This window comes from Crocuta crocuta, unplaced genomic scaffold (genome assembly GCF_008692635.1).
Source record: "Crocuta crocuta isolate KB4526 unplaced genomic scaffold, BGI_CrCroc_1.0 scaffold31, whole genome shotgun sequence".
Lineage (NCBI taxonomy): Eukaryota > Metazoa > Chordata > Mammalia > Carnivora > Hyaenidae > Crocuta > Crocuta crocuta.
In genome coordinates, this window is record NW_027528362.1 from 505,203 (window position 1) to 519,868 (window position 14,666).

The 14,666-nt window shown below is 36.1% G+C and overlaps 1 protein-coding gene across 4 annotated transcripts in view; it reads right to left on the bottom strand.

The window, feature by feature from the left end:
- The window catches only part of UGGT2 (UDP-glucose glycoprotein glucosyltransferase 2), a 160,517-nt gene that overhangs the window by 51,517 nt on the left and 94,334 nt on the right, over positions 1-14,666 (bottom strand). For 3 of the 4 annotated variants that reach the window (XR_013332606.1, XM_077753866.1, XM_077753863.1), the window contains 3 exons: positions 11,373-11,497; positions 5,933-6,031; positions 1,755-1,857 (listed from right to left, as the gene is read on the bottom strand). Coding sequence is in view for 3 of the 4 variants with exons in the window: in XM_077753866.1 (XP_077609992.1) it covers positions 1,755-1,857; positions 5,933-6,031; positions 11,373-11,497 (327 nt within the window). In the remaining variant the exon portion in view is untranslated. The remainder of the gene's footprint in view (positions 1-1,754; positions 1,858-5,932; positions 6,032-11,372; positions 11,498-14,666) is intronic. The other variant, XM_077753865.1, reaches the window with a different exon arrangement.

Sequence of the window (14,666 nt, forward strand, 5' to 3'; positions counted from 1 at the left end):
CAAACCTAACTATGGAATTATTTGCCCTGTTTATATACTGAATATATATGGTAGAATGGCAAAGCCTTGCCAAAATTATTTGTCCAAATAATTACAACAGATATCTATAATCCCTTTTTCCAATATGATTTGGTAGGGCAAACTAATTTCTGATAGACAGTGCATTCTGAACTTCACTGGCATACACACCAGTATGGCCCGGCGTGCTCCTTCACATCTTCCACCAGACTTAATATCGAAACACTTTGGCCTGTTTCCAAAAGTGAGGCCAACTGTCAAAAAACAGTTTCCACTTCTGAGAATTCTTTTTAATTTTTTTTAATGTTTGTTCATTTTTGGGAAAGAAAGAGAGAGCACAAGCAGGGGGAGAGTAGGGACAGAGGATCTGAAGTGGGCTCTGTGCTGACAGCAGTGAGTTCAACGCAGGGCTCGAACCCACAAACTGTGAGATCATGACCTGAGTCGAAGTGTGATGCTCATCTGACTGAGCCACCCCGGTGTCCTACTTCTGAATATTTTTAAAATGGGTCCTTAAAAAAAGCTTTGAGTAATTTCAAATAGGAATACTCCACAATTTTGAACACCACCAGAAAAAAAATCTATCAATTTCCAACGTAAGTAGCTTATGTAATTTAACCACCGAAAGCTGCATCACAACTCGAACCTCTAAAGTCTTCAGTACAACGAAAAGCCACAGAATGTCCTTTCAGAGGCTGCGGGCCGCCCCTGGCAACCTTCTCCCCAGTTTCTCAGTGAAAGAATGTTCACGTTCATGCACGGTTTCCAGGCTCCCTTGGAGCTGGGTGTAGCCGGATGACTTGCTGCACTGTGGTCAGCGAGACAAGACTGGATGGAACACGCCCTTGCTCTCCCCTCCTCACAGAAACAGAGATGAGTTAAAGGAGCCTGACTGGATCTCAGACCACGAGACACCAGCCCTGCGTGAGGATGACTGAACAAAGGCTGCCTGAGCCCTCACCCCGAGGGGCCGCCTTAGCCACTCCAGGCGGCTGTGAGATGAGAGAAATAAACTCTAGTCTTGAAGGTTCTGTTACGTTGGCCAAACTTTCTGAATATAACCTTCGCTCACCTGTTGGGCTATTGTTACCTACAATACCATCGGCTTCTCCAGAAGCCATTTCTTCAGAACTCAAGACAGGGCGAAGATGAGAAGACCCAGTGTTAGTCAGCTCAGAACGCTGCCACCAAACACCACAGCCTGCGTGGCTTAACTAACAGAAATTTAAGTCAAGAGGCTGGCTGATTCCGTTTCTGGTGAAAGCCCTCTTCCTGGCCTGGACGCAGCCACCATGTTGCTGTGTGCTCACGGGACCTCTTTTGTGTGTGTGTGAGGAGAGAAAGAGATCTCTCTCTCTTCCTCTTCTGTAAGGCTATAAACCCTGTTGGATTAGGGCCCAAACTGTAAAATCTCATTTAATCTTAATTACCACCCAAAGGCAACACTTCCAAATACAGTCACAGGAAGGGTAGGGCTTCAACATATGAATTTTAAGGGAGGAGGGGACAATTAAGTCCACAGCAACACTGAACCTTGGGATTCCATACACCTCGTGCAAAGCCCTACCACTCCATTTTCTATTGAAATATGATACGCCGATTAAAAAGTTACACAGAATAAATCAAGAGGACACAAATACTATACTTGAAAACAGACTGGAAAGATTAATTATAAATTTCAAAAGGAAAATATATAATAAAATGACTTAAGATATATAATAAAAATATTATCTTACAATCAGTAACTGGGCCATCTTCTGTGCCTCTCTTGTCAATGGATCAACAATAGCAATGACATCAAAGAACATATCATTGTCTTGAGGATTTATCTTTATAATGCTAGGAAAATAGAAAATAAAAGGGGATGAGTTAAATTTAATTATCTAATAAATATTAATCTGTTAATATATGCTTATAAATTGCTTTCTTTCTCACTAGATTAAAAAACCTGGTTATTTCACAGATGAAAATGCAAATTTAAAAACCTCATGTTTGTGTTCAATAAACAACAAAACTGGAAAGAATTAGAGAAAATAAAAGTAAGATTTTAGGAAGGAGTGATTTTTAAAAACTCTTCAAAGAACAATACTATTACAGTGAAAACTCTAATTTTAATCTCCCCCAAATTCTTCTGGATCACACAATTCAAAAAATAAAACCAAGTTACTTTTGTGTTAGTTGAATATATTTTTTTAGATTTGAGAATAAAATTAATTGTTCAGTAATTTTATTAAATTTAGTATATAATATAACAGGAAACTTCAGGGGGGTAAAAGCCCAAATTTATCATACTTCTTTTTTTTTTANCCTCAGTCTTCCTGCTTCTTTCACTGAACTAAGTTGTAAGTTAGAAGATGGACCAATCTTCACAAGGAACATAGAGCAAAGGCCAATGAAAGATAATACATTTTATATTTAATGTAATTAAAAGTTAAAAGTATATATTTGATGAAAAGCACAGAATCTACCAATTGAATTACTCTTTTAACTCAGTAATAAAAGTCAGTTTTTTGAGATGTATGAATTAAATATTTTATGTATTACAAAAGGATAAAGGTTACCAAATCAAAACGTATCCCTGCAGAATTACAGGGATATTAGTCTTCTTTGGTGCAGAAAGACTGTAAATATCTAGACTTTTTGCAGTGAAGAGATGAATTTCTCAGCAGTAAAAGTCACTTCAAAGATGGGTCCTCTGACAAAGATATTTTATTTTATATGAAGTCAACATGATTTAATTTTGTTAAAAACAAGAGTGACAGAATCCAACAATATATCCTGCTATATAACTATTGCTAGAAATAAGAACTACAAATCAGAGGTTTTAAAATTGAAGAGACTATCTATAGTTAATTACTTTAAAGTTAATTACCTTAGTTATGTTGGTGAAAATTTTATAAATTATTGCCATACTTGTAGCATTACGCAAAACTGGTTCTTTTCTGTATGCTTTATGCGATGTTATGCTGGCTAAAAGCAGGCATCTGTTTATTCAGATGACTGCCGATTGGCTAAAACCGCCAATGTGCCCAGACTGCCAAAACTGGTTATTTTCTGTTGTGGTGGTGAAAGCAGGCATGTGTTTACACAGACAACTGCTGATTCTGTGAGGCTGTATGTATCTGAATCCAACAGTCCCCATCATCTATTTCTATGTGCACTGATGTAGACTCATCACCATTTTCTGAGCAAAATCCTGAGCCGATTAGTAGGTATTACACTGGCTAATCTAAGAATGGAAGTAGAACATCTCTTCTCTACAACATTGACAAAAAGATGCTAATTCCACCTACACCACCTTTTTAAGGCAGTGGATGTGTATACAATTGCCAAAAAACTATTGCCATACTTTATGCCATTAGCCATGAAGAGTAATGTCAAGTACACTGACTACCAATAATTGTTAAAAGCTTAAGTCAGAGAGAGCCATGAAGGTGGGCTTGAGGTATGTGCAGGCCATCAAGTCTTAGAGATAAATTAAGCAGATTTCAAACAGGCCACGGCAGCAGGAAGCTGCCAGTACTCAGCCAGTATCAGTTCCATTCTAAGCAGAGGCATTTTACTGAATTGAATCTGTTATGATGTTAATTAGTTTGTATATAAAGACAGGTCAAGCCACCATTTTAAAGATGTTGCTGAAGACACTACTCATTCCACAGTATTCCCTTCGTGAAGATTTCTCAGAGAAATTTCTGTGTCCTCTCTCTTCTAAATACAGTTATATTTCACCTGAACAACTCTTCTGTTTTCACTTGTGAACTCTGTGAAGCATGTAAACCAGAAAGCTTACAGTGAAATTTGGGGTGTGCTCATGGCAGGCAGAACGGCCACCCCTCCTTGCAACCTCCTTTCCTTCCTAAGTGCCTGCCCTGTGAGCTCCAAGCTCCAGTATCAAGAGCCTCAGAGGCACTGCTTAACCAGCTCCTACAATTGTGTAAGGTCAAACTCTACAACAATTCTTTTATAAATGAATAAATGAGTTCTCATCTACACAACCCCTAAATGTATATGCACGCATGTGTGCGTGGGCGCACGCGCGCGCGCGCACACACACACACACACACACACACATTTCTACTGCTCTGATTAAGCCCTGACTGTAAAGTCCAGAATTGTTCTACCTTTCCTAGGCTTCCAACACAAAACCCAGCGAAGTCCTTCTTCCTTCATTAAATTAATACCTTCACTTAGGTTAAGTTATCTTTAAGTTTTGCTGACCTGGATCCTACTTAAGGTAGGTATTCACATCTCTCCCCAGATTAAGGGGAGTTGATTTTATGGTTTAACTTTCAGGTCCAATCTTCCTTCTATTTCCAAGTATCATTATTTGTGTGACAATTACACATAATAGCTGTAACACATTAAGTATCTATTATATTCATGGCAGTAGGTCTGAATCTCATAAAGCCCCAGAAGGATAGGACTCAACACCTACATATTATAGATTAAGATACTGAAGCTATAAGAAGTCACAAGGCCATGGTGGTAGTCTAGGATTCAAAAGCTGGATTTTTTGGGCAAAGAAAGTTCATTCTATGCCACACCACCGATGCTGACCTAGATAAATTTATCAACATGGGAAATACATAGGAAAAAAAAGTGAAATGTCTACATTATATACATGAACTCAGAAAATGGCAAATTATCTTGTCTACATGTTACAGAAGGCAGATATTAGGGGAGTATTATTGTATAAACAGAGATGCTCAACAATATATATATACTGCATACCCATTTCTACATTTTTATAAAATGCCCCAGAAAGAACAGAAAAAATTGGAGAATTGCAAACCACTATCAGAAAGTCACATCATCCCTTCTGTCTGTATAAAATAAGGCAGTAGGCTTAAAAGCAGCAGATGCATTAAGAGATGTGAAAGGTAGAGAAAGAGATTAGAAACTAATTGACAATAACTATAAAAGATCAAGTGTTTCAGACTTTTAACACAGGAGTAAATAAGTTCCAAACGAATCAAAATTCCTAAGTACAAAATAGCTTAACAGAGCAGTCTAGTGACTAATGTTTACAGTGATGGTTTTTGGTAATTTGTGTTAATTTATTTCAGCACATGCATTTAGAAGTCAAAGAAGTTTGTAAAAAGAATTCCAGTAGAAAAAAGGGGCACCTGGGTGGCTCAGTCCGTTGAGCATCTGACTCCTGATTTAGGCTCAGATCATGATCTTGGGGTCGGGGGATGGAGCCCTGTGTCAGACTCAACACGCGGAGCCTGCTTAAGATTCTTTCTCTCTCTTTCCCTCTGTCCTTCTCCCCAGTTCTCCTGCTATCTAAAATAATAATAAATACTTAAAAAGTATTGAATCTCAGTTATCTGAAAAATAAAACAAAACAAAACTTCCTTCCCAACAGTGCTCCTTTCTTTAGAAAGTAATTTTCCCTGAGTATACAACTGCACATGGGTGAAGACCTCTCTAAAGATAGACTTCCTGGGCTATAGCACGTGTTACCATCTAGTAGTACACGTGAGCAATGTAAAATCACATCTGCCATAAAATCAGAAAACTTACAAGGAAGTCTCAGCCATCTTGAGTCTATGCTAAGTATTTGTCTCAATTTAGTTTTATAGGAGCAGTGATTAGAAAAACATCACATAACGAAATAGGTCTATAGGTTAATTATATAATGTCTATTTTTCTCTAGTTCTATGTGGTCCTTAAGTAAAAACAACAGAAAAGGTTCCCTTTGGGGGACACAGATAATTGTATGTAAGTAGACAGAGCTTGATGAATTCCATTTCAAATGTCTTAGAGGTAGAATTTCTTTTCCTAATCTTGTCAAATACATTTCTTCTCCAACAATTTTTAATTTACTCTAAATTTTGCTGTATTATAAGTGGAAACCATAACTGAGTAAAGGATGCAGTGACAGAAAAAATAGACAATAATATATTCTTACCTGTGATTCTCTTTAAGAAATGTGATGTCATACCGAGACTCACGTTTAGGCAAAGAGGAAATAAGAGCATCAACTTTCATAACAAGGTCGCTCATGCTGCTAAATAAGAATAAACAATGTATGAGATTTTCTGAGGAGAAAGGTCCATATTTCATGTCACAATTAATGCCCTGAGAAACAGAAATTTAATGTAAAATATCTCCAGTAGACAAGCTTTATATAAATGACTTTTCTTCCAAATTTGTCAGTAACTAGACTTTGTCAGCTTTTAAAAAAATTATTTTTAAGATATAGCAAGCAGAAGAGGGTCAGAGAGACAGAGGAGAGAGAAAATCCCAAGCAGAGTCCATGCTGTCAGTGCAGAGTCCAACGCGGGGCTCAACTCATGAACCGTGAGAAATCGTGGCCTGAACCAAAACCAAGGGTCGGACGCTTAGCCGACTAAGCCACCCAGGTGCCCCTAGAATTTGTCAGTTTAAAGATGGCTGCTGTTTTAAAAACCATCCTGTTTTTTCTTATCATGGATATTATCTTTAAACACTTATAAGTGGTGTTCTTAACAGTGTCTGTAAGGATACGGTGCATCTTTCAATTCAAGGCAATATGTGCTGAGTGCTGGTTATGTTTCCAAGCAGTGGAGCCCACACAGGAAAGAAAGAAGGGCAGGAAGAACAAAAGGAGAATTTCCAAAATAATTAAGAATTCCAGACTCGTATGGTCACAAATTAGTTTGAAAACTAAGACTGTATAAAACAAATACCTAGGTTAAACATAACCAAATTCGAAAATCTGTGCTAGAGGAAATGTATTGTATGCTCACCGATACACTGGAGCTGAAAATGTTGGCTAAACTTTAAGGAAGTTTTTGTAAAGAAAAGAAAAAAGAAAAGAAATGGGAAGCACTTCTTTTTTATAAAGAAATTTAGATTCAGAGTTGTTGAGAATTTGTATCTCTCTACTATATCATCTTTTACTGACTACAAGTTTCCAATATGTAGGACTTCATATTATTTCTATTTGTATTACTTACCATATCTTTCACAGAACACTGCTTAATGGCCACTTAATAAACATGTATTAAATGATTAATCAAAACCATAATCTCTATTCCTAAACTCTCTCAAAGGTATTTATTAGCCACATAGTCTCTAATATGTGTAATTGGAGACACAATGGAGGAAATATGGTTAAACATGCTCCCCATGCTCCTTTCAAGGAGACCATATATATGCACTAAGAGAAGAAATGAGAAAAGGGAAAAGTTGGGGCCCCAAACAACCTCTCTGTAGATTGTCTGCTGAATTCTCTCTTTTTGCAAAATACTCTGAACTGCAGAGGGGAACACACAGGAGAAGGTCAGCACCTCCTGTCTACGAAGTGGAGACGGTCTCCGAGCCGAGCAGGCAGTAACCACTAGGTTCCAGAAACAGGTGTCATGTGCTCTCCAGGCCAACGGTCCCAGGGACTCTGTCTTTGGCATCCAGAGTTCTACCTTCTAGGTAGCTAACTCTTGGAAGACATGAAAATAAGAATGCATATCTTAAACCTATGTTCATATTTAAGCAAATATGCATTTATTCTAACCACAACATGACTTGTTTAGCATTAAGTGTGTGCATGCAATAACTTGAGACAATTAGAGGGGATGTTCTTATAGTTTAATGTTGGTTTTTGTTGTTTGGGTGGTGGTTTTGGTCTGAAAAGTACCTTTAAAGTGGCTGAAATGGCTTCCCAAACCTACTCAAAACTATTTTTTACCAAATAAGGTTAAAAAAATTAGTTCTGAAATGTTAACAATATATTCATGGAATTCAATAATTACTCAATTATGTGCTGTCCAACATAAGCTAAACCTAAATTATAAAAAAAATAACTTTTTTGCTTTTTAAAGATTTTAGTTTTATTCTACTTGAAAATAACTGGATTTTATCTCTTTACTGCAGAAATGCCCTTACTTTCCTACATTATTTACAATTTTCTATGTTAACATCATTTCCTAAATGATGAATAACTTCCTAAAGATACAGATTAAGCAAGGACATCCATTTCATCTGGATCAGAATTTTGTATTCAAGACTAAGAATCAGAACTTTTAGTTTTAGCAGGAAGCCTACTTGTATGCCGTACACTGAAAGTAAAGAATGGAAATAGATAAAACAGGAAAATATTAACCAAAAAGAATGTTGATATGGCTTAAATATGAGACCCCACAGATTTTAAGACAAAATCATAAGAAAAGGAGTAATTTATACAATGATAAAAGGAACAATTCACTAGAAACATAATTTTAAATCAGGGTATATATAACTATAGCTCAAAATATTTAAAACAGAAATTGACAAAGTTGCAAGAATTAAATGGCAGCCCCATGATCATCATTGTGGTGGTCTAACAAACTTTATCTAATAACTAACAGATAAAGAATAATTCAGGATTTCGATGACTGGGAAAAAATAGCATGTTCAAAATAATAAATATGTGGAAAATCTTCCACATGATTAGAGAATAAGCCTTTAAAAAATCATGCATGGAACAATGATAAAGATTAACCCTGTCTCACAAAATTTGTAGAAATAAATACCAAATAATTGATGTTCATAAACCATGTTCTCTAACCACAGTTGAAAACAAACTGGGAATCAATAAATTAAACACTGTGCCATTTAAAAATTTTAAAATGCATCTTATTCATTCATTTATTCAACAAATATTTACTGGATATCTAACAAGATCTAGGCACAGTTCTATATAAAGAAGATAAAAACAATAAAATGGACAAGGAGTTTGCCTTCATGAAGCTGACACTATAAATATTTCAAAACATCTTGATAAATGTTAAAAAAACAGAAATCTGAACATATTAGCATTGAATCATAATGAAACATTTATATATCACATCTTATGTGATACAGCTAAATAGTGTTTCGAGAGACACTTTTAAGCCTGTAATGTAAGGGTATGTAAGGAAAAAAATGTGATACTGAAAAGTTAGGAATCCAACTTGAGAAGTTTATGAGAGAGAACAGATTAAAAAGAAATAGTAAAAACTGAAACTGATAAAAACAACCAAAACAATTAAGAGCCTGCCAGGTCCTAAATCTACATATATGAAAAGTAAAACAGTAAAATAATTCTAGCAAAATAGATCTACCCTTCACTAAAGTAAGCAAACTAAAACAGAAGAAAGGCCAACAGGAAATGTTTTAAAAGCTAGAAGTTAAGGAATGAAGCTGTTACAATTCACAAGTGACATGAGCATCTAACATCGGACAAAATGTTACAGAAAAATAAGAAAGTTGAGCAAGGAAGATCAATATAGAATTTAACATTATTCCTGTAATTTAGCAGTAAACAATTTGAAAATACAAAATACACTATTATATGAGCTAAAAGTATAAAGTACAAGGGAATAAATCTAAAACTACAGGTGTAAAAACTCATGGGAAAAAAATGGAAGCTTCATCAAAGGACCCAAATGGAACACTAAGTGTATCTGACTATCTACCTACATATTCTTATATATAAATCATACCACATACAAACTGTATGCTAGGTACATCAGTTATATACCTATATATTATTTTAAATGTTTTATATGTTATATATTATACATTCACATAGCCATACATAAACAATATATGTATATATTTAATAGATGCGATAACTTAATATTATAAAAAATCAGCAATTCTCCTCAAACTAATCTATAAATTCACAGAAATTCTCATACAAATTCCGGGAGTTTTCTGTAGGACTTGTGATGCAGGTTCTAATTAGACTCATGGAAGAACAAGTAGCAAAAAACAGTTAACACCATTTTGAAGAAGAGGCAGAAGAGACAATTTCTGCTGTCTATTATCAAGATTTATTACAAAGCTGTGCTAACTGGGGTGTGGGACTGGCAGGAGACATCATACCAGTGGAAGAGTATAAAGATCCAAGAAGAACTAAGGACATGATCTCGGCTCAGGTCACGATCTCACAGTTCATGGGATGGAGCCCTGTGTGGGGCTCTGTGCTGACAGCACCGGTCTGCACCTCCCCCGTGCTCGCTCACACACTCTCTCTCTCACACACCCACACACACATTCTCTCTCTCTCAAAATAAATATATTTCTTTAAAAAGAATCCAAGAAGAAATAAAGATATAAACCAGTTAAAAAAAAAAAAAAAAAAAAAGCAAAACTGTAAAACTTTTAGAGAAGGCAATAAAGGAGAATATCTTTATGAACTCAGGCTGAAAAAATTCGTATATATCCTACACACACACACACACACACACACACACACACACACTCACACAGACCACAGACAAACCATGAAAGAAAAATCCTGACGATGTTTTGACATTAAAATTTAAAACAGTTTAAGAATTTGGTAAAAAAATGGCAATAAAAAAGTAAATAGTCATGTCACAAACTGGAAGATATTTGTAGCACATATAATTGATAAAGATTAGTATACATAATCACAGAGAATATGTTTATAGATCAAAAGAAGAAAAAAGTCCAACAGATAACTGAGCAAAAAGACATGAACAGGTATTTTACAGGAGAGTAAACACGAGTGAAAATAATCGTATGAAAAGACACTGAACTTTACTAAGTCAAAGAAATGCAAATTAAAACAAGCCACAATTTCACATCCACTAGACAGAGAAAATGAACAAGTCGGAGAACTCGAGGTACTGGTAAGAACTTGGGGAAACAAGACTTTCACATTTCTGGTGGGAGTATTAATCGCTGCGACGACTTTAAGGGCATTTCATAAGATGCGGTAAAGCTGAAGACATGCACAGCCTGCAAGCCAGCTACGACACTCCTGTGCTCTAGAGAAACTTACTGCACAAGGAGACACTTAAAGCCGGTTCACTGTAGCATTTCTGTATCAGTAAAAACACTAAAGCCAAGTTAACTCCCCCTCAGTAACAGACTGCACAAATGAACTACCGAAAATCCATAAAATACCAAAGGGAATTAAAATGAAGAACTGCATGTATGAGCTTGGACAAAACTCCAGCGGAAGGAGACTCCGCGGAGGAACCCATGTAAACAGCGTTGCTCTATTAAAGTCCGGCATTCGACACAAATAACACTGGTCATGGATATTCATAAATGAAGTAAGAGAATAAATACGAGTATGGGAGTCATGCACACAACACAGGGAAATGGTTACTTCTCAGGAGGATAGAGACTGGGTGGGTGGGTAAGAAACAAAGAGAACAGCAAGATCCAAGGCAAATAAAACAAACTATTAACATGTACAGCTTGCTGGTGGTGAGTATATGGACGTCCTTTATTATTATTTTTAAATATTCTCTACGTATCTCTTATCATATCTTTAATTGTGTACATATTTGAAATATCTTCTATTCTTAAAAAAATAAGATGCAAAATAGTACACCCTGAAATGAATTGCTCTTATGATTTTAAATACTTACTTCTTTGAGCTGATTTTCATAGTTTCAACAATGCCTTTAATTTTCTCTACTAAATTAGTAAATGTTATCTTTTCCAAGAAGTAAAAATCTTCTGTATAGAAATTTTCATTTAAAGGTCCTAAGAACTTAAAATAAAAGTAGTTTGATTATTTTATACCTTCTAGAAGATACCAGTTTGGGACACATATTTTCTCATCACATAGATATTTAAACAAAAACCGATTACAGATTAAACAGACAGTGGCTAGCAATCCTGTCACTAAATCTACTGGGAGACAAGAGAAAAAGGTTTTCTCACTCTGATGTTACAAGTAACATTTGCATAAACACCAATAACTAACTGACAAAATAGAAAAGTAGTAAATTATTTCCATTTGAAAGTTTTACTTTGAAACATAATGCTCTCAAAAACCTAAGGCTTTTCATTCTAAGGTAAATTATGAAAGCAACTGTCTATATTTCATAAATCTCTTATTTTCAATTTGCTTCTCTTGTCATCTTTAAATTGTGGCCTACACTCTCTAGATATGAATACATAAACAAGGCATAAAAGAGCAAAAAACCAAAGACAAATCACATAATCACTTAAACATACCAACCCATCTTCACCTAACTGATGCTGTAAATGGTTTGGACCACAGCAAGATCATGTAGGTAGGTCAGCTTTAAACCAGTAACTCTAGAGGAGGAAGTTGTCGAATTGGCACATACCTAAATCTGTACGAAGGCTATTCTAGCACAATTACCAACTCTGCTACCACTAGCACTTCCTGAGGGAATTAATCCATGCAATCATCATCATAGTACGAACGCAAGCCCTGATGTAGCAGGTGAGCCTGACACCGTCTTATGCCCTAAAACTTACACTTCCTGACAACTAGGAAGTATAGCATCCAGAATCCTTTTTCTTTCTTGGTAAACAGACCAGAATTAAATGGTTGTAGCAAATTTTCTTACTCCCTCTTCATCTGCTTCTGCAATTAATATTTTTCTAAAAATGAAGTATAGTTCTTAAATCTTATTATTTGCTCATATCGCAGGTGATATTAGCTGGGGTGTTAGCATTCCAACTAAACAAATACCATGTTTCACCCTTAAACATAAAACATGGGCTCTTAAAAATGAAAAAATGGATACTATAAAACTAAAAGTACACATAGAAACATTTCATTGCCTTAAGATTTGGTATCACTTAAGATAACTTTGATTGCACTTTCAATGTTATACTTTATGGACTGAATAGGAGGCCTGGAAAATAGCTGAATTTTATCTGTACTGCCTCTAGTGACTTGAGCAGTTTTGTTAATAACTCAAAAAAGGAAATACAATCTCAAATTATTTTCTTAAAGGGTTAATTAGATTGGCTACCTTCACTGATTAAATTCACCAGAGAATTGGCTCTACTTCACCTATGTAAGTACGGAGTGAAACAGCTAGAAGAAACTTGATTCTTCTGGGTCTTAATTCTTCCAGTTAAAAGTGAATATAATCTTTGTGGGACAAAGTAACATAAATAGTATAAAATTACATAACGTCTAAGTTGGGAAAAGGAACATGGAACTTGAAAATCATGTACAGGCAAACCATATGAGACTCTGAAATACTGGGAACCTGAGGGCTGATGGGGGTGGCAGGGAGGGGAAAGTGGGTGATGGCACCGAGGAGGGCACTTGTGGGGATGAGCACTGGGTGTTGTATGGAAACCAATTTGACAATAAATTAAATTTTTTAAAAAACGAAAATGATGTACAAACACAATAAAATGTTTCTAGTGCTTCCATCTTCTTTACAACTTTTTGGAAATGTGATTTTTTAGTTATACAGAAATAACGGTTATAACAGAAATGCATAACCTTTGACAGCTCATTAAAATTTTAGAAAATTTTGTCAGAATGTTCATCCACACACTGAACTAAAAATCTCTCTCCACTCATGGATGTCCCAGTATGATTCTATATTGACTCTCGCATAGAGTATAACACAAATTGAGTCTACAAATGTACCCACTACTTCTCATGACAGCCTTCAAATATTTAAAGAGAAAATAGGAACTAATATTTACTGAAAATCTGCTCTTGTGTCTGGGGCTGTTTTATGTGCTTTACGTATAGAAGTATATTTAATCTCTGACAACTCAGGCTATCACCATTGCCACGGTCCAAATGACATTTCCAAACCAAGTCTCACAGAGGTCATATAATTAACTAATGGTGCAAATGGAATTCAAATCCAGACTTGTTTGGCTAAAAAAAGAAGGCCTTGCTTCTCTACTGCCTGCTACTCCCCTCCTTTCACCAATTTGTAAACATATGGGTTAGTCACAATAAATTTATTATAATTACAGTGGCAGTATTAGAGTTTTATTTAATACTAAAAACAAATGCATTTTTAAATTCCTCAGCATCTTAGTAAGAAAGTATGAGATAATCACCACCCCCAGTTTTGATTATTCATAAACAATGAGTATGTTCCAATTCCAACAAACATTTGGACAGGTTCAGAATGAAGGCTGATTCTAAAATGTCAGATTTCAAGCAGTAAATGCTCTGGCTCAGAGTTGTACCTATCTGCTGCAACTGCCATGACTACTGTGCTTTACAGCCTCGCTCTGAGAGTAATGAGCTAAGTATTACATTACAGCTCTAAGCCACTTGTTTTCAGACACAATATACTTTTCTATTCAAATCACAACTCCATAATTAAAAATACTAAAATTATAATTTTCTACTAATCAACACAAAAGCCAACATATTTTGACTTAATATCTACCTCCAGCCCGAACTTCTCCCCTGAATTCAACTCACATGCTCAGCTGTCAGCCCAAGTGTGGACACAGGACCAGAACTGACCGCTGAACTCTTCCTACGTCCGGAACTGAATTCCCATCTTCCCTCCCCTTCCACTCATCCTGAGCAGCCCTGCTCTCTCCATCCCACACCAAGTAACTCAGGTCCACTGAGTCCACTGAGTCCACTGTCCTCCACGACAGAGCCCACAGCCCTTCGTCACTACCTCCACTATGGCCAATCTGGTCCAAGCCACCCTCAGCTCTCACGTGGACTACTGAACTCGCTTTCCGGCTGCCCTATGTTTTATTCTCAAATTAACAGCCACTAGAGATGAAAGAAGACATAAATCAGACCAAGTCAGTCCTCTGCCCAGAACTAGGAGCTTCACAACTCATTCACAGTGAAGCAGGAGTCCTTACAGTGTCCTGAAACCCTACAGAATCTGGTCAGCAGCTACTTCTCCGAGCTTCTGTTCTGACTACTCTTTGTACCAGCTATCTGTTTC